Source organism: Vulpes vulpes, chromosome 3 (assembly GCF_048418805.1).
Source record: "Vulpes vulpes isolate BD-2025 chromosome 3, VulVul3, whole genome shotgun sequence".
Classification (NCBI taxonomy): domain Eukaryota; kingdom Metazoa; phylum Chordata; class Mammalia; order Carnivora; family Canidae; genus Vulpes; species Vulpes vulpes.
Window position 1 is genome coordinate 114,718,762 of NC_132782.1, and position 20,270 is coordinate 114,739,031.

General features: G+C 54.6%; 1 protein-coding gene across 4 annotated transcripts in view; it reads left to right on the top strand.

Moving 5' to 3' along the window:
* LMF1 (lipase maturation factor 1) overlaps positions 1–20,270 on the top strand; it is a 76,943-nt gene that overhangs the window by 7,464 nt on the left and 49,209 nt on the right. The window contains exons 2-3 of one of the 4 annotated variants that reach the window (XM_025984885.2): positions 7,111–7,420; positions 14,310–14,320. In XM_025984885.2, coding sequence (XP_025840670.2) covers positions 7,111–7,420; positions 14,310–14,320 — 321 coding nt within the window. Of the gene's footprint in view, positions 1–7,110; positions 7,421–14,309; positions 14,366–16,832; positions 16,855–20,270 lie in introns of those variants that run through there. The other 3 variants (XM_072754203.1, XM_025984886.2, XM_072754202.1) reach the window with 3 other exon arrangements.

Genomic DNA, 20,270 nt, shown 5'->3' on the forward strand with positions numbered 1-20,270 from the left:
TCTGCAGGACTCCCCTGGCTTCTCAGGACCCTGACAGTTTGATCAGTTCTGGTCCTGTATTTGGTAGGACGCCCCTCACCCCAGGCGTGTCTGGTGTGTCTCCTGACGAGATGGTCACCAGATTGGGCGCCTGGGTCCACACAGCTCCACGAGTGATGCCGACCCGGGTCACCCGGTGAGGTGCGTCTGCAGGTGTCTCCTCCCGTCGGGTCACTGGGCCCAGCGTGCGCCCGGGTCATCATCTGGGATTCCTCTGTAGGGAGGGCTTGTGCGCTCCCTCCGCTTCTTCCTCGGTCCTCACCTTTCCTTACGCGTCGGGTTACAGTCCCACGCGGCTCCTTACCGTGGCTTCAGATTGCCCAGCCCTGCTCAGCGCTGGTGCTTTCTGCTTGCTCCCTTCCTGCCGCGGCCACATGCTTCCATTCCTTCTGTTTCGGCTGTGCCTCGCGCCAGTGCCGTCGAATGCCTCGGGCCCCTCGTGTCTCCTGGCCCTAAGGCTTGCCATTTCTCCAGTTGTAGTTCCTTTGACTGAAGAGTGGTGTTAGAGACCCAGATCTGTGTGCCGGGTGTGCCCGTCGTTGTGCGTGGGGTCATCCGCATCTCCACATCTCCGCATCCGCATCCCTGCATCTCCACCCCAGTGTCTGCTGAGGGTACCCTGAGTTCACACTGGCATCTCCCATCCAAATCCAGCACCCAGGGTAGGTGCACTCCTTCCTTCCTTGAGCATCTGAAACTTCCTGGGCCCCTGGTGAGAATCTGGCCCCACCGTCTAATTGCTCCACCCACTGCACCTGCAGAGCAGTTCCAGAATTGTCCGCCTGCCTCGTGAGAAAAACCAGCCAGGCTCCAGTGTTTATAAACCATTCCTTTGGTCTCTGTCCTCACAGTTTTCACTCCAAGCATTTTTCAAAGTTACTTAGGGCGGCTCTCCCCCCATCAGCTCAGTGTGGTCGCGTTAGACATTGGCCATCACCTTCCATTCCTTTGTCACACTCTGCATTCCATCCCAGTGTCCCCTGACCCCCAGATTGGCTTGTTTTCATCGTTTGTAAACATTAAGGTTCACTTTTTGTGACATGTGCTTCTATGGGTTTTGACAAACCCGTGCTCACCCGTCACCCTGGAACCATACCAGTAGTTCCGTGCCCCCGACACCCCTGTGCACAACTACTGCCCCCCCACCGCACGCCCTGCGGTTGTCCACATTCTGCCCCTGTGGCTTTGCCTTTTCTAGTGTAAATGGAATCCTGTAGTATGGAGCCTTTGAGTGTGGATTCTGTTAGTTCGCGAAGGGCATTTAGGACCCTTCATGCTGCGGCATGAACCAGTGGCTGGCTTGCGCATTTTGTCTTGATGGTTATCCCAGTGTGCGCATGGGCCACCTGTATTTCTGTTTGCTCCCACGTGAGGGACTCTGCTGTCCCCGTGTTAGCAGCAGTAAACCATGTGTGTGCAGGCCCTCGTGTCGTGTAAGTGTTCACTTCACGCTTAGGCAGATCCCTAAGCATCTGGTTTCTGGGTCATAGATGATAAATCTTTTTTTTTTTAAGATTTTATTTATTCATGAGATACACTGAGACAGAAGCAGAGACACAGCAGAGGGAGAAGCAGGCTCCCTGCGGGGAGCCCGACATGGGACTTGATCCCCGAACTGGGATCATGCCTGGACTGAAGGCAGGCGCTCAACTGCTGAGCCACCCAGGGGCCCCTCACGCTGGGGCTTTAATTGGCGTATCCTCAATAAGTGATAGTGAGCATCTTTCTTGCGTGTATTTACCATCTGTGTATCTTATTTGTGTGAAACCGATGACTCAGTATCCAGATATTTTGCCCCATTTAAACATTGGGTTGAGGATCCCTGGGTGGCGCAGCGGTTTGGCGCCTGCCTTTGGTCCAGGGCGCGATCCTGGAGATTCAGGATCGAATCCCATGTCGGGCTCCTGGTGCATGGAGCCTGCTTCTCCTTCTGCCTGTGTCTCTGCCACTCTCTCTCTCTCTCTCTGTGTGTGACTATCATAAATAAATAAAAATTAAAAAACAAAATAAAACATTGGGTTGTCTGTTTCCTTACTCTTGAGTTTTAGTGGTGCTTTAAATAGTCTGGATACGAGTCCTTTGTCAGGGCCTTTATGTGGTTTGTAGATGTTTTCTCCACATCTGTGGCTTGTCTTCTCATTCTCTTACAAGTATCATTCACAGAACAGCAGTTTCTCATGTGACGAAGTACAGTTGATCAGTTTTTTTCTTTCTTGGGTCACACTTCTGGTGCTGTGTCTGAAGACTCACTGCCACACCCAAGCCATAGATTTTCCTTTAGAAGTTCCCTAATTTTACATTCCGTGTTGAGGTCTGTAGTCCTTTTTGAGTAAATTTCTGTGGAAGGTGTGACATCTGTGTCCGGGCTTGTGTGTCTGCATCTTCGTGATGGATCAGCTGGCTGTACTGGTGTGGGTCCATCCCTGGGCTCTGTGTCCTGTTCCCTGGCGTCCGTGACCCTCCTTTGCCAGTACCACGCTGTCTTGATTGCTGTAGCTTTGTAGTAACTCTTGAAATTGGGTAATATGAGTTCTTCAACTTTGTTCTTTCTCAGAATTATTTTGACCGTTTTAGTTCCTTTGCTTTTCCACATCCATTTTATTTTTTATTTTTTTAATTCTTATTTTTTTTATTTATGATAGTCACACACACACACAGAGAGAGAGAGAGAGAGAGAGGCAGAGACATAGGCAGAGGGAGAAGCAGGCTCCATGCACCGGGAGCCCAATGTGAGATTCGATCCCGGGTCTCCAGGATCGCGCCCTGGGCCAAAGGCAGGCGCCAAACCGCTGCGCCACCCAGGGATCCCCTATTTATTGTAATTTAAAAATTCAGATTACAGTTCATTCCTGATATATATGAAGACAATTGACTTTTATGTATTGCTCTCGTATTTTGTGACCTTGATAAACTTTTTTTTTTTAAGATTTTATTTATTTATTCATGAGAGATACAGAGAGAGAGAGAGGCAGAGACACAGGCAGAGGGAGAAGTAGGCTCCATGCGGGGAGCCCGACGTGGGACTCGATCTCAGGACCCCAGGATCAAACCCTGGGCTGAAGGCGGCGCTAAACCACTGAGCCACCTGGGCTGCCCAGATAAACTTATTTATTAGGTCCAAGAGGGTTTTTTTTGGTATTTTTCTGAGATTTTCTACGCAAAGCATTGTATCATCTGTTAATGGAGACAGCTTTTTTGCTTTCTTTCCAGTCTATATGCTTTTTACTTCTTTTGGTGACCTCACCATATGAGCTGGGAGTTCCCATACAGTGTTCAGCAGGGTGGTGCGATGTCCTCGTTTTGATCAGATCTCAGGGGAAAGGACTGAGGTGCTGGCCTGAAGTCTGGTGCTGGCTGTTGGTTTTTCATAGCCGCCCTTGTGGGCTGATGCAGTTCCCTTCTGTTCCCAATGTGCTCAAAGTTTTTATGAGCGGCTGCTGAATTTAGTCAATGTTTTCATGTGTCCGTTGATACTCTTACTTCATCTGTTATTTCGGTGAATCACATGACTTTGTGAGTGTCAAACTAGCCTTGTGTTTCTGGCATGCAGTTATTTGTGATTTATTACCTGTATTTCTTCTTTTGAGAGTCTGGGTAGTTTGTGTCTTTCGAATAATTGGTCTGTTTCAACGGAGTTGCTGAGCTTATGATCTTGGAGAGATTTGTGGTATTCCTTTATGATCTTTCTAATGTCTCTGGAGCCGGTAGCAGGGTTCCCTTCTCTGTTCTTGATACTGCTTCTCTCTTTCTTGATTAGCCTGGCTAGAGGTCTATCAATCAGGTTCATCTTTTTTAAGAACCAACTTTGGGTTTTCTTGATTTTCTCTATATTTTTCTGCTTTTCAATTTCATTGACCTCTACTGTTAAGTTTTTATTTTTACTTTTATTTTTATTTTTTTTATTATTTTTTACTCTTAAGTTTTTAAAGGTTTCTTTCCTCCTGCTTGTTTTGTGTATCACTGCTATTTTTTTCTGATTTCTTAAAGTAGAAGTTTAGACTTAAGTCCTTTCTGTTTTTCTAACACGAGCACTTTACTGTAAATTTCCATTTAAGTGCCACTTCAACAGCGTCCTGCAATTTTTGATATGTTGTGTTTTCAATTTTCATCCAGTTATAAAAAATCTTATAATTTTGCTTCTGCTTATGGGATCCCTGGGTGGCGCAGCGGTTTGGCGCCTGCTTTTGGCCCAGGGCACGATCCTGGAGACCCGGGATCGAATCCCACATCGGGCTCCTGGTGCATGGAGCCTGCTTCTCCCTCTGCCTGTGTCTCTGCCTCTCTCTCTCTCTCTCTCTCTCTGTGACTATCACAAATAAAAAATTAAAAAAAAAAATCTGGGAATCCCTAGGTTGCTCAGCAGTTCAGCGCCTGCCTTCGGCCCAGGGCATGATCCTGGAGTCCTGGGATCGAGTCCTGCATCAGGCTCCCTGCATGGAGCTTCTCCCTCTGCCTGTGTCTCTGCCCCTCTCTCTCTCTCTTTCTCTCTCTGTCTTTCATGAATAGGTGATAAAATCTTTTAAAAAATAAAAAATAGGGCAGCCCCGGTGGCGCAGCGGTTTAGCGCTGCCTGCAGCCCAGGGCGTGATCCTGGAGACTCTGGATCGAGACCCACGTCAGGCTCTCTGTATGATGCCTGCTTCTTCCTCTGCCTGTGTCTCTGCCTCTCTCTCTCGCCTCTCTCCCTCTCTCTCTCTGTCTCTATGAATAAATAAATAAAATCTTTAAAAAATAAAAAAATAATAAATAAATCTATGGCTTATTTAGAAGTGTGTGGTGTAGTCTTGAAAGATTTGGGTATGTTTCCAGTAACATCCTGTGGCTGATTGGTTTGGGGCACACATTATTTAGATTCCAGTTCTTTTTTGTATGTTGATCTTTACTGTATGGCTCACAGCGTGAAGCATCCTGGCGAATATTCCACATATAGTTGAAAATCGTATATTATTTTGCTGTTGGGTAGAGTGTTCTAAGGATGTCACATTATTATGTCTTACTTTTTCATACTATATGGCAATCTATAAGTGTCAGGTCGAGTCAATAATATATACATAGGATACAGACATATATGTATTATGTGAGGCTTATCTTTTATTACTTTAGGTGAGGTTTAAATATATGTAAGTTTTGTTGGTAGATTCATGCACATTAAATATTACTATGTCCATTTGTTGATTCGCTGTAATTGTGCAGTGTCCTTTTTCATCCCTCATATTATTCCTTGCTTTTATGTTTCTTTTATCTGATATTAACATAACCATCAGCTTTCTTTTTTTTTATTAAAGATTTTATTTATTTATTCATGAGAGGCACAGAGAGAGAGAGAGAGAGAGAGAGGCAGAGACACAGAGGGAGAAGCAGGCTCCATGCTTTAAAAAAAAAAAAAAATCTCATTTAAAGCAACAGATTAAAATCTGTACTGCTAGTTGTTTTCTATTTGTTCCTTCCATTCTTTTTTTTCCCCTCTTTTCCTGCCTTCTCTTTGGTTAGTTTAGCATTTTCTATATGATTCCACTTTTGTATCTGTATTAATTTATTATTTAGAATTGCTTAAATTTTTATTTGCTGTCCCATAGAACTTGCAGTGAACATTTTACTTTTTTTCTTTTAAGATTTTACTTATTTATTCACGAGAGACACATACACAGAGAGGCAGAGACACGGGCAGAGGGAGAAGCAGGCTCCATGCAGGAAGCCCGACGTGGGACTCGATCCCGGGACCCCAGGATCACGCCCTGGGTTGAAGGCAGGTGCTAAACTGCTGAGCCACCCAGGGATCCTCCTGAACATTTTATTTATTTATTTTTTATTTATTTATTTTTTTAAAATTTTATTTATTTATTCATAGAGACACAGAGAGAGAGAGAGAGAGAGAGGCAGAGACACAGGCAGAGGGAGAAGCAGGCTCCATGCAGAGAGCCTGACGTGGGACTCGATCCAGGGTCTCCAGGATCACACCCTGGGCTGCAGGCGGCATTAAACCGCTGCGCCACCAGGGCTGCCCCCTCCTGAACATTTTAAATTAACCTGAGCCTCCCTCCATGTGATAGTCACACCGGTTCTGTGTGGTACATGGTCCTTTTAGGAGTGTGTTCCAGTGTCTCTCTCCTGCGTCTGTGCTGTTTTCTCGTATGTTTTCCTTCATAGGCTTTATTCATTTTTTTCCTTTTTGTTTTTTCTTTCCTTCATAGGCTTTAGCTCATTGTTGCTGGCTTTGCCTTAGACGAGGGGTCGCACACATTTCTATAGCCTAAACCAGTGTGTGTGGAACTGGAACCCAATCACCGCCATGCTCTATTCTCTACCTCCATCCCATCCCTGCCTCGGGATGCCATTTTACTCACCCTGCAGGCGTCATCAGCAGCACCTGGCCGTGTGTGTGTGTGTGTGTGTGTGTGTGTGTGTGTGTTTAACCGCCCTGAGATGGCCTGTTACCTGGCTCTTTCCCCTTGGTGGGCGTCGAGTTTCCCTGCTCTTCACGTTCACGGCTGGAAATGCTGTGCTCTCTCTCCTCCCCTGTCACATCCCTTTGCAAACACATCCATGCAAACACTCAAGTCTAGAGAATGCGAATGTGCTCTTGTAGGAGTGGGACTTGAAGGAAACCAGTGATCTGAGTGCAGGTGATCATGACTTCCACGTGAGCTGTGGCATGAGCTCTGGGCCCTGTAGCCCGTCTGGAAGGGGAACCACTGACCAGGCCTACAGGCAGTGGAGACGTGTGTGATGACGACAAATGCTAAGTGTGGTCTGGGGTCATTAACTGGCCGTTCACTGGTAACTAGATACATGTGTTCCATCAGCGTCCATCTGGTGTGCACATCCACGACATGCGTCGGTAGACACAACCCATGTAGGTCTGTATATATGTACACATAAAGCCTCGCTTCTCCAGATTGGGTCTTCCAGTATTTCTGCCAAGATTTTGAGAATTAGACCTCTTGTGTCCCGCCTTGACTCCAAACCGTTGCTCAGACTCCACCTTGTCTACTCGCCCAACGAGGCCCCCTCCTGCGGGTGTCCACGGATGGCTGGGCTCCTGCTCATGGTCCTTTGGTCTTTTTCTTCCAGTTGTGGCCTTCCTGGTGGCTTTCCATCAGAACAAGCAGCTGATTGGAGACCGGGGCCTGCTGCCCTGCCGAGCGTACCTGAAGAGCATACAGCAGTATTTCCAGGGCCGCGTGGGCTGGGACGCCGTGAGCTATGCACCGACTGTGCTCTGGCTGCTGGACTGGTCACACATGGACTCCAACCTGGACGCCCTGGCACTTCTCGGGTTGGGCGTCTCATCTTTTGTCCTGGTCACCGGCTGTGCCAATATGGTGCTCATGGCCACTCTGTGGGTTCTCTACATGTCCCTGGTCAACGTGGGACAGATCTGGTAAGTAGGAAGAGCCGGGGTCCTGTAGAGCAGGCATGCAGTACCTCAGCGTCCTGGGCATGTCACAGGCCGCAGAACAAGCCATAGCCTCAGGGCAGTGGGGGACACGAGCAAGCTTTCTTCTTACGTTAGTTCAGAAGAGTATTGCCATCTTAACTCGGTGGTAGTACAGTCTGCTGGTTGCCAGTCGACCAAAATCCAAGGGACTTTCTTTATTGAGAATAATCACGACTCTGTAGGGCATGGCATGACTACCCCCAGAGACCTGTAGTCAGCATCCTGGGGCTGGGGAAGCTCTGAGGTGGATGCAGGATTGCGCGTGGGCTTCTGGGAGGGCTCTGGTCAGAAGGGGGGGCTTGATTTGGGGGGCTTGTTTTTTCTGTTCTCCCCCCTGTGGCTCCTTCCTTGTTCAGGAGGAACCAGTGCCAGCTCATGCCAGGAGTCACAGGCCAGGCTGGCCCTGCTGGGGTTGGGGGCAGTGAGCTCCCATGCCAAGCAGTCGGAGGTGGCATTGGAGGTCCCACTGGTGTGGAGGCTGGAGAAGTCCTGCGGGAAGTGAGAAGGGGTGTGCAGGGAGGCACACCGTCCTGGGAGGCCCAGGAAAAGTCTAGTGGCCATGGGACTCTGTGCTGTGTTTGAGCAGGTCACAGGGATGCCTGTCTGCTTTCCAATTGTGGGCTCCAGAGGGAGAGAAGAATCACCCACCAGAGGAAGCACCAGGGACTTGAAGAAAAGGCAGTTTTGAGAGAAGCTCTGGGGAGGGGTTGGTGTCTGTGCAGATGCATAGGGAGTAGACGTGTGCGTCTGCATCTGTGCAGATGTGGAGGAGGGCGGGGTGACTTGCAGTGTTCTGACCAAGGGGCCGTCGGTCCTCTGGGCGATAAATGTAGATCCGGGGTCCCACCAGTCTGTCCATCGCAGGCCCAGGGTGGAGAGGCTCGGTGGTCCTCCCAGAGCGTGGGCTGCAGCCCAGACAGTCCCCACCTGGGCACGTGGGATGGTCTGTCAGTGTGGCCGTGGGCTGGGGGCTGTCCGGTGGGCCGCATCAGCTACCCCAACTGCAGTTGCACCAGGCATGCACCACTTGGAGAGGAATCGGGCTGGACCCTTGCCTGGCCCTCTTCCTGGCTGTGTGAAGTGCCAGTTAGTGCCGCCCTGGGGAGGACTGGTGGGCATGTGGGTCGCCCTGAAAACCCCTCTGCAGCGCCCACTCCCGGGCCCTCCTGTCACGGTGTTACTGTTGACCGTGGGGGTGGGTATGGGGCCGCAGCGCATTGGGTGGGGTCCGGGTGACTGTCCCACATGCCTCCTGCTCATCAAGCAGCTACAGAGCAGTGGTGAGCGTGATGCGTCCTTCACTGCCACCTGCTCCTTCCCTGTGGAGTTCCCGGAGCTCACGCCAGAGGTGCAATCCTCTCTGCCTCCATTCCCTGGGTCAGGAGCTGGTGTTTACCCACACACAGGGACTCTGGCTGGCTTTTCTGTGACCTCTTAAGAAGCTACCGGTTTTTGAGATGTGTGATTTTATTTTTTAATTGTATTTATTTATTCATGAGATGCACAGAGAGAGGCAGAGACGCAGGCAGAGGGAGAAGCAGGCTCCCTGTGGGGAGCCTGATGTGGGACTCGATCCTAGGACCCCAGGATCACGCCCTAGGCTGAAGGCAGACGCTCAACTGCTGAGCCACCCAGGCGTCCTGAGACGTGTGATTTTAATCCACGCCGGAGGAGAGAGAGTTCTTGGCACCTTTGTCCCTTCCTAGTGGTTGCAGGTCCACAGCAGCGAGCGCACCGACTCCAGAGACGGGAGGCTTGGGTCAGGCCTACTGTGCATAGCACCGGAGAAATTGTCCTCACTTTAAGTTTACCGTAAAAAGTATTTCCTAGACATGTGAAGAGTACGGTCGGGAAAGATTAACCCCAGGTTTAAATTTTTGAAAACCGGGATCCCTCGGTGGCGCAGCGGTTTGGCGCTTGCCTTTGGCCCAGGGCGCGATCCTGGAGACCCGGGATCGAATCCCACGTCGGGCTCCCGGTGCATGGAGCCTGCTTCTCCCTATGCCTGTGTCTCTGCCTCTCTCTCTCTCTCTCTCTCTCTCTCTCTCTCTCTCTCTCTGTGTGTGTGTGACTATCATAAATAAAAAAATAAAAAATAAAAACATTTTAAATAAATAAATAAATAAATTTTTGAAAACCAGTTTGGGTCCACGTGACCAAAAATAGTCCTATACTGTTTTCCCTGAAAAAGATACTCTGCTCCCCTTCCTTGGATATGTAAAAAAGAAAAATGTGATTCAAAAGTAACTTAAGTTCATTGAAGCAAAATAAAATAAACCTGTAAATAAAATAAAATTAAATCTTCTCAGAGATGCGGCAGGAGATGTTTTAGGTGAGAGCTCTGTCAGTGGAGACCCATGGTCTCTGCCGTGCTGGTGAGCCAGAGCTGCACACTGCTTGCTTGGCACAGATGGGAGGCCATGGGGGGTTCCCGGGCACCCGCACCCAGGTGAGGTGGCCCCTGCACCCTCTGCCTCCACAGTGTTTCCAGCCCCGTCCTTGACTCAGTTTCCCTGATGGACGAGAGTTTCGGGTCAGAGGCACATGAAAAACTTACCAAGTGAGGACCCCTCATATAGACTGTTTTTTTCCTGGCACCCCAAAATGACAGTGACACAGACTATTCCTTGTATGTCCCATTTATTTAACGTTGAGAGAAAACAGTATTTGGGGCGAGATGCTCAGATAACAGACACTGTCGACAGGATGTCTGGCAGGTGTTGTCCAGCTGCTGTTCCGTGGCAGGGCCAGGAAGTGCTTCTCCGAGGGCACCGCTGCCCTGCTTTGGGGCCCCTGGGTGTCGGACCTGCGTCTGGCCGCTTTGCCGCAGGGGCACGGTGGCTGTGGCTGTCTCTCTCCCTTCCCTGCGCTGGGCATCCTGCCTCGGTCCTGACACTGCATGGCAGGCGGGGGCTCACGAATCCACTCCATCTTACCCTCGGGAAAGTGGCCTTCTTCCAGGCAGCGGGGGATCCACAGGGTGATCCCGTGCCCTCGGATTCCGCCAGTGGAGCACTGATTTCATGGAGTCTTTGTCGTGGCTGCAGGCGGCACAGCAGGAGGGAGCCTGGGGACCAGCAGGGCGGGCTGGGGGTGAGCCAGGGCTGAGCCAATCAGCAGCACCGCGGCGGGTCCTGGCCTAGAGCTGCAAGGCCCGAGCGCTGTGGCCTGTGGTGGGGGTGGGACGGCCGTGGGCTGGACGCTCAGCCACCCTGAGGCCACCCCCTCGGCCCCACCAACACCTGGGCCCGTGGCTCTGGCCGCACCCTGTGTAGAGTCCCACAGTCATCAGGTGAGAAGCGGGGGGACCTGGGACCGACTCCCCACTTGTCCGTGTTTCATCAGATGCCACATCCTCCTGATTTTACCTATAGAGTCTTTCCAGAACCTTCCTTTGCTGTCAGCACTCAGTGTGGCCCCATGTTCACCACAGCGTTCAGCCCTGCTTCCCACACAGCTTCCCACACAGCTGGCACATGCCAGCTTCACTTGAGGTTTATAACATTCCAGTTACGGACAATTAAGACACACTGTTTTCATATGTTGGGCAAGTACAAGGTGATGAATTGTGATTTTTCCATGGACCTCACCAGCTGCCCTCCCCACTGCCTCGTGTCGAAGACCAGGGCAGGCACAGTGTTGGTTTCTTAGGCCCTGGGAACCCCACGCCCCAGGAGAGCAGGTCTGCGTGCTAGGAAGTAGCTAGGGGCAGGGGCGCAAATCCCTGGGACTTCCTTGGGGGCTTTGCTGGTGGGCAGGAGGGCGAGGTGCGGGCAGGGTCATTTCCTTTGTGGCTCAGTCTTTTCTCTGCGTTGGCTAAGCAGACGGAGGGATGCAGCCGATGCCAGGAGTGCGTTTCTCATGCACAGAAGTGAGTGGACAGGAAATACGAAGGAAGCCCAGCAGCAGGTGCTCCAGGTCCCTGCAGGCCTTCTCCCTAGATCCCACTGCAAGCCCGCAGTTAGGGCAGGGACTCGGGGTCTCTAGGGACACGGGTGCAGGGGTGCTGGGTGGCTTCGGGGGTCCTCACTTCGCAGTTGCCTCCTTTCCATCACAGCTATGGAGTGTGGCTGGAACAGGTTTTCATTTCTTGGTGCTCGGGACAGGAGCCTGTGCGGTTAGGGGCAGAGAGATGACCACGCTGGTTCCCCTCCCGTAACAAGGGAAGGCTTGTGGGAAGGGGCACAGCATTGTCTGCTGGGTGGAGATGAGGACGTGGCGCCTGACTGGATTGACAGGAAGGGGCCTCAGGCTGGGTGGCCGGGGCACACGGCAACCCCCACTCCCGCGCTGACGTGTCCTCGTCCTCAGTGCACACTGCTCCTGCAGTTCTGGTGAGAACTTGAGTTTGTCTGCCTTTTTTTTTTTTTTTTTAAGATTTTGTTTATTTGAGAGAGAGAGCGTGTGAGCCTGAGCATCAGGGAGGGGCAGAGGCAGAGGGAGAAGCAGGCCCCCTGTGGGGATCCCGATGCAGGACTCGATCCCAGGACCTGAGGATCACGCTCTGAGCCAAAGGCAGATGCTTGACCGCTGAGCCCCCCGGGTGCCCCAACTTTGTCTGCCTCGAATTCACCCAGAGCCGCAGAGGTTTCACCCGGTGGCAGGAAGCTGTGCTGTGCAGGCCAGCAAGTCCCTGCAGAGGCCCGGCCTGCACGGGCGCCACACGGATCTGCTTGCTGGGGAGGACCCGGGCGCTGGAGGCCGTTCTCCTGACGGGCACGGGTTCTGCTGCTGCCTAGCTGGTTCACCTTTTCCTTTTAATTTAAAAAACACCATTTTAAATAAATAAATAAATAAATATTAAAAATATAAAAACCACCATTTTTGGAATAGTTCTAGGTTTACAGAATCACTGCAGCGACAGTACAGAGGATTCCCGTGTGCCCGCACCCAGCTTCGGGCTGGGCAGTCTCTTCCTTGTCAGAGTTGCTGAGCTAGCGCTGACCTCTGCTGTCTCAGGATCCCCTCCGGGAGCCACAGGTCATTGGGGCGTCACGTCCCCTTCGGTCTCTCTGGGCGGGGAAAGCGTCTCTGACCCTCTGGCGTTGAGGACTGCGCAGGGCTGCGGCGGGACGTCCCTCTGCTGAGACTTGGCTCATGCTTTTCTCACCACCGGACTGGGCTGTGGGTTCGAGGACAAGGCCACAGAGGTCACGCGCCCTTCTCGTCATGGCTCGTCAGGGTCGTGTCGTTGCTGTGACGCGTCTGTGCAGCTGCTGCTTCCCCCAGCTGAGGTCCCGGCTGCCAGGCCCTCCAGTGTCCCTGTCCCGTCTGCGTGCATGAGGACGCGCAGCCCGTGTGCCAGGCGGGGCTCTTGTGCAGGGGACCTGGGCCTCCTGGCCCCGTGCGTTCACCTGTTCAGCCATGACCACATCAGCGGGCACTTTGCTTAGGGGCTTCAGCGCTCTGGGGAGTGGCGACGTTGGAAGGGAGCGCCAGAGTTCCGGAGCCGGGCCGTGGGAGGTTCAGGTGATCATAGAGCAGAGCCTCGCTGCCCGAGCAGCTGCCTGGCCCAGACAAGGATGAGCATCGCTCCAGCTGCCCCATTTATCATCAGTTTTCCAAAATATTGGCTTTCTGATCCTTTTATCTGTGCTTTACTTTGGCAGCGCTCCTAGAGGGCCCCTTTGTTGCTAGTGAGCGCGGCTGCGTGGCCGCGTTTTCTCTTCCCCACCTTCCTGGCCCCCAAAAGAAGAAAGGATTATCTGCAGAAACTTGGACCGAGGTTGGGGAGGCTCAGGGGGTCCCTTCCTGTGGAGGAAGCCGCCTTCGCCGCGTCCCTCTGAGAGAGAGGACAGAGCCTGCACTTCAAAGAGCGCCAAGAGCAGATGCCAGCGGGCTGTGGGGGCACGGGGGGCGCGGGGCCCGGTCCGTGCAGCGGGGCACGCCACATGGCTGCTCCCTCCTGACGGTGACGGGGACGACCTCGTTCTGTCTCTACAAGGTCCCGCAGCCCCGCCACCCACCGCTCTGCCTCCACGGGGCCCAGAGCCCAGACGTTGTGGCCACTGAGTCACTGAGGACGGAGCTGACGCACAGCCACGACTCCTGCTTCGCTTCCATGAGGTTCAGGGAGCAGGTGCGGCCCTTTCTGTTCTGTGGGAGCAGTGGCCTCGCGCACCAGCACCTGTGTGCTGCTGAGGACCCCGTGCTCACGTCGTGCTCCCCCCGTGGGGACAGCCCTTCCGCAGACCCTGGCATGGACACCAGATGCCTTTCATTTAGGGTCCCCGTTGTGGGAATCTGTGCCCGGCGTACTGGGTACCCTTGAAACTCATATTCTAGAGCATGACATTTTCATGGTGTTTATTTACAGAATTTATTTACTGCCAGATATTCATGGTTACATTTGTTTTTTCCTAAAAGATTTATTGATTGGCCTGTTGTGGGCATGGCCCTAGAGCCCCGTGTGGGACGCAGCCTGGCGGCAAAGTCTCCTGGGCCCCGGGCGGCTGGTGGGCCCCACGCAGAGCTCCTGACCGCAGATCTCCCCACCCCCACCTTCTCCCGCACATGTAACGTCCTGGGTTCACTGAGGGGGTCTTTACGTAGTTGGTAGCATGATGCTTTAATCTTGTTTTTTTGACAAAGTAAGGGAAAAAAAATTTTTTAAGGTTTTGAGAGAAAGGGAGAGTGTGTGCGAGCAAGCAGGGGAAGGGGCAGAGGCAGGTGGAGCAGCAGGCTCCCCGCTGAGCCAGGAGCCCGATGTGGGGCCCGATCCCAGGACCCCGGGATGATGACCTGAGCTTAAGGCAGACGCTGCACCGATGGAGCCCCCCAGGCGCCCCTGCACAGCAAAACCTTAATTCATTTTTCTCCTTTTGTTTTTTAGGTATTCATTTGGTAAGTGAAAATCAGAACCTACTCCGAGTTTAGCGTTACACGTGGGTACGTATTTGTGCGGTTTCTCTGCTTGTCTCCCTGCCTGAGCGGCCGTCAGCTTGGCAGGTGTCGCCGTGTTGCCCGATGTCTGTTGTTTACCCTGGGACCCTGGCCCATGCCTGCTTCCTTGCCTGGAGCGACGGGCCGATGCAGATGGGACTGGTGATGTGCAGGTGCTGTGTCGGCCGTCTCCACACGGCGGGACGGATAGTCCCATGGCAGTGACCGCAGTGTTGTTGCGGACCAACCCCGTTCCTTGCAGGCCAGCCCTTCCCCACTCTAGGCTGTGCCGAGATCACAGGGGACCCGTGCCTGGGGACGCCCCAGGGCAGAGGAGGAGTCCCCCTAGAGCTAACGCTGGCGGATGCCCCAGAGATAGGTTTCTGCTTGGTTGGTCAGGGGAGGACTTGAAGTTCCCCCAGCCCATGCTCTTGGGGAACGGTGTGCCCGGAGAGAGCATGGGGAGTAGCGTCTGTCCAGGGACGAGTGGGCAGGAGGCACCAGGCTGCTCGCGAGGCTGAGCAGACGACGGGCTAGCTGCCCTACGTGCCGCTACCACAGAGACATCTGCTCGCTCCTGGGGGACCTAATGACCCACGTGCCCACTTCAACACCCTTGATGCCCAGGCACAGTCCCCAACCACAGGAGGAGGATGGACCCGGATGGTAGGCCCATCCCAGAGGGAAATGATGGTTGACAGAGGCCAGCCTCAGGGTTAGTGCAGCTATCGTGAGGCACCGAGGCCCCCGATGAATGACAACAAGAGCTCTCAGGACAAAATGACTTGATGAGAAAAGAACCAAGTGGAGAATACAATATTTGAAATGAAAGACTCTCGGACAGGCTGGCTGGCAGGGTGGGGGTGACAGCAGCGGGTGGAGGGGGTCCTCGAGGCCACACAGACTTCCGGTGCCCAGAGGAGAGCTCAGGGGTTGGTGGCATGTGTTTGGAGCCGGGTGTGAAGGGCACAGATGGCTGAAGTTTCCAGATTTGGCACAAGACACGGACATCAGACCCAAGGAGGCCGGGGAACCCCATGTAGCATGGCCGGGAAGACGCTGCGCCCCTCAGGTCCTCCACGTGCTGCTGGGGGCCCAGGGGTAGGGAGCAGCTGGACGTTCTAGGTGCTCGGGCCAGTGGGAGCGCGGCTGTGTGCCGAGATGGGAGCTGGGGACTGGGACCCGTGTTGGGACAGAGGCTTCAGACCCAGGGCCGTGAGAGAGCCTGGTGTCCACTGCGGGGCTCTAGGCCGCTGGGGGGGACGGGAGGGACGGAGGGAAGGCCCTAGAGAGCAGGCGTCTGCAGGCCACCGTGGAAGCCTGCCCTCCTCCTCTCACTCCTCTACAGCACAGTGGACTATTTAAAGCAAAATAAGTCATTTGCCGTCTGAGATTCACGGATGCACGTGCCAGAGCTCGGTGGGTGGACCCACGTGGTCATGGGTTCCATGCGTTACGTGATGCTGCATAACTTTTTAAAATATATTTTTTATTTGTATGAGAGTGAGTGAGCTAGCACACATGTACAAGAGAGGGAGAGAGAATCCTGAGGCCGACTCCATCTGAGCACAGAGCCTGACACAGGGCTCGACCCCAGGACCCTGACACAAAAACCTGAGCCTAAATCAAGAGTTGGATGCTCAACCGACTGTGCCACCCAGACGCTCCTCTGCTTTATTTATTTATTTTTTTTCGTTTGAGAGATGGAGAGAGAGAAAGTACATGTGTGCACAAGGCGGGGAGGAGCAGAGGGAGAGAGAAACTTAGCAGACTCTGCGCTGAGCAGAGCCGGACGGGGACTCGAGGTCATGGCCCTGACATCATGGCCTGAGTTAAAACCGGGAGTCTGATGCTTCACTGCTGCGTGGTCCCCCTTACCCCCCGCAAAGCTGCACAGCGTGAAGGAGAGCTAAGGGAGGGTGTGCACCGCAATCCTTGAGCAGCCACTAGAAGGCTGTGGAGGTGCCGCCAAGCACGGCAAAGTGCCGTCCTGAAAACATGCATCTGCAGGGGAGATCGGGGCCCGGAGCCAAGCTGAGGGGTCACGGGAAGCCGCGAACTGAAATACTAGGTGAGTGGGGATGGCAGCCTAAGGGACCGAACACCGATTTGGGGACAGACGGGTGGGACCCCAGGAGAGAACGCTGGATCAGCCGTCCTTGTGCGGATGCACGGCCCAGGGCTGGAAGGGGGATGGAGACGTCCCTGCGGCAGCCACAGTCAGGGCCGGCAGCTGTGTTTACACCGGCAGACAGATGCGTGTCCTCGTATCTGGAGGCCTGCGTCGGGAGGATGCTCAGACCCGGGACACGTGGCAGAGGGGACGCAGGAGGGCACGGCAGCAGGACAGAGAAGGGACCGCCCACTGTTGAGGGCACGTGGGACACCCGGCGGCGCCCCAGCTACTCCCCAGCCACCAGCCAGCGTGGCACATCGTCGTGTGGGGCCTCCACTCCCTGAGAGCCGTGTGTTCTGGCCAACGGAGCAAATGCAGGGTAACGTGAGGACGGCCGGCGAGCAGGGTGTGGCTCGGGAGGGGCCATGACTGTCCAGGGTGGGCACTAGGGCAAGGAAAGCCCCCCACCGCCCGGGTCAGCAGCTCCGTAGCTCGGGGCTCATGTCCGCTGGTCTCCCTGGGCCGAGCGAGGCCTGGGGCGGGGCGGGAGGCCTCGGAGGTCTCCCCAGTGGCCCCTGTGGGGGCGGGATGCCCACAGACCCCGTCCCCTGGGCCCAGAGCTGCTCAGGAAGGGACGTCAACCCTGCGGGCCCCAAGGCCCTGGGGACAGGTCGTGGCTGAGGCCGTGTCCTGGACGTGGTCCCAGTCGTGCTTCCACACAGCTTGGGGTGTCGCTGAGTGGGGCAGGGGCTCGACGGGAGGGCTAGGAACCCCCCTCTCCCGGCTGCAGGTGAAGCTGGGTCCCATGCGGCCCCGGAGGCCTGCGAGCAGGCAAGGTGTGCGGGGAGGGCGGCTGCGGTCAGAGGGCACCGCGGTCACAGACCCTGCTCTGGTCGCGCGGCCCCAGTGCCAGCCTCCCCCCGAAACGCTCAGTTCTGTGTCGTCACATTCCCTTTAGAGGCTGCTGTTTCCCTACACATTTGATGTAAACACTTCTGGATAAGCACAGGTGTGCCCGCCGATGGTGGGTTTTGAAGCGGATCCGTGGTCAGCAGGGGTGCCCCTGGTGTTGGAGCGGCAGTGACGGCCCTAAGGGCCGGGCCTGTGGGCACAGGTGGGCCATGCTGGGCTGCGGCAGTCCCCACGTGCCACGGGCTGGGGGACGGAGCGCAGAGCGCCCGAGGCTGGAGGAGACGGACGGGCGGCAGGAGAACGTGTGAAGGAATAAAAGCTGTGAACTTTCCAAGTTGAATGAACGGCACGTGCCGCAGATGGAGGAGTTCAGAGGCCGCCCCATGCCCTCCTGCACACACGTCCACCGGGTGAAAACCGGCAGGAAGAGAAAGTTCCCCACAGGTGCAGGCGCCGGTGGGAAGGACACCGGTGGGCTCGGCCCTCGGCGTCAGAGCGGAGGGAGGGCTGCTGGGTTGCCGCGCAGAGAAGGGTTGATGTCCCACACGGTGTTTGGATGTGGCAGGCAGTTCAGCACCCGTCCTCCCTGGTTGGACAAGGAGCCTGGGTGCCCCTGCCTGCTCCCTGGGGTGTGACAGTGTGAGGGAAGGACTCCGGGGGGCTGCACGCCTGGGGACATTCCATTGTAGGAAAGGAGCACTCTGTTTTCTCTGCGGGCCCGTCGGCTGAGAGCTGGATGCTTTAGGGGCCGTTGGCTTCAGTTAGCAGCTCAGCGGACTACGGATTTATCCTGACGTGCTCACCACTGAGTGTCAACTGTCCTCGGGCCGGCAGGTGTCAGGCCCAGCTGCAAATTGCTGAATCAGGGAGCAGGACCCTGGAGGAGACTGGGGCGACCTCGGTCTCAGGGAGGATCCAAAGGGGGGAATGCAGCAGGTCTGTGTGTGAGCTGTGGGGATGGGTGGCAGGTGCTGGTCCCACGCAATGGTGTCTGGGGGCAGTGGAGGTGCAGGTGGGGCTCATCTGAGCAGGTGTGTCTGTGCTGGGAGAAGCGGCCCTTTGGCCTTTCGGCACCCTCCTCCTGTCCGGCGGGATGCTTTTCCTGGTGCCTTATTAAGTTGATTTCCAGGCAGGTCCAGTGCTGGCATCCATGCTAATGTGGCCTGGACTCTTGAACCCCCGCGTCCGTCCCAGCAGCACCTCCTGCCAGCCGTTGTGAATTAAGTGCTGCCCGTGACCCCTTACCCCTGCTGCTCTTAAATTCATGCTTTAAAAACAGCTTAATGAGGGGTTTACTGGTCCAATTGGAAGTTTTTATTAAAACCTATTAGTGCTGGAGCGGAGCCTACCTACAGGAAGCGATTAGGCAGCTAGAGTTCCAGGCAGACTCGGCTGCAGCAGGTCCCCCCAAACCGTTTCCAGACCCTTGTGGCCGCAGCGCTGCGCTTTGCCTGGTTCTCATATCCTCTACTTTAATTTATGGTTCGTCTCATTCCCTTCCATCCCCCATGTCCAAGAAGGCAGTTTCTTTTAATCAAATTATTCCCATAATCAGAGGCAGCCTCGCCTGCCCTGTCCTGTGAGCTTGCCCGGCTCCTCACCCTTTCAAGGGAGTCTTTCCTGCTGTTGTTTCCTGGGTGCTTGGGCTTTCGGCAGCCACTCTCCTAGCATGGGCCCCTGCAGGTGTCAGCCGGCACCCTTCCTCCCTGCTGCCTGGGAATGACCGTGGCCACTTGGCACTGTTAGGTGTGGTCCCTTATCTGCTCGTGTCCTTAGGAAGGACAGAGACGCCTGCATCCAGTGATTTCCAGAGCTGCCATGTGACGTGCATGGGCTGTGAACCGTCTCCACTAGCAGAGATGCTCATTTCCAAAGTGAAAAAAACCATCTCGAAAGGCTTCTGTCCCAGGTTCACTGGGAGGAGCCGTCATTGGCCGTGACGGCCTGACAGGGGCCCAGAGCCCGACTGCTGTCAGCCTCTGGCCTGTTGTCTTTGCCCTGTCCTGGGCTCTCCAGAATTTCTGTTGCTTTCTCAGCCGGGGTCTTGGGGCTGGTCCTGATCCGTGGACAAAAAAATTTTTTTTAAGATTTTATGTTTGACAGCCTGAACAGGGGGAAGCAGCAGACAGAGGGAGAGGGAGAAGCAGACTCCTCGCTGAGCAGGGAGCCTGAGGCGGGACTCAGTCCCAGGACCCCGGGATTGTGACCTGAGCAGAAGGCAGATGCTTCACCGAATGAGCATCTGCAGGTGTCCCTGGGGGGGGCTATCCTTGCCTCGTTTCCCCCCTGCTGTCCTGTCTTTGCCTCGCCTTCTCTGTCTGCACACCATAGTTCCCTTCCATGCTCACTGGGAACACCAGCACAGGAGCCATCAGTGGGAGGCTGGGGCCCCGGGGGCCACCAAAGGCACCCTCCCCACAAGCAGCAGCCGGCAGGTCCTGGTCAGGACCACATGGCACAGTTGTCCCCAGGGGACGAGCACGTGGAAGGGGAAAAGTCAGGTCTGGGGTGCTGGGGACCCTTCGGGGGAGTCCCTCACGGTGCTGGGTTCTCCTTCCTCATGTGTGTGCACACAGTACATGCTGCTTGTTTTTCAGTCTTTTTCATCTAACAGTTGCTTCCCCCTCCCATGTTAACCCCTAGCTTATACCCTCTCTCACCCTCATGCCTCCTCAGATCTGTGTGCAACACACACACACACACTCAGGTTAAGATCACCATACACCAAAATGGGGCCGCGCTATATGCATATCTACCATTCTGTTTTCACTCAGGACTATCGGGTGAAAATTCCTTGGTTGGACTTACAAGAAAATCTTTTTGGGGGGCATCTGGGTGGCTCAGGGGTTGAGCATCTGCCTTTGGTTCAGGGCATGATCCTGA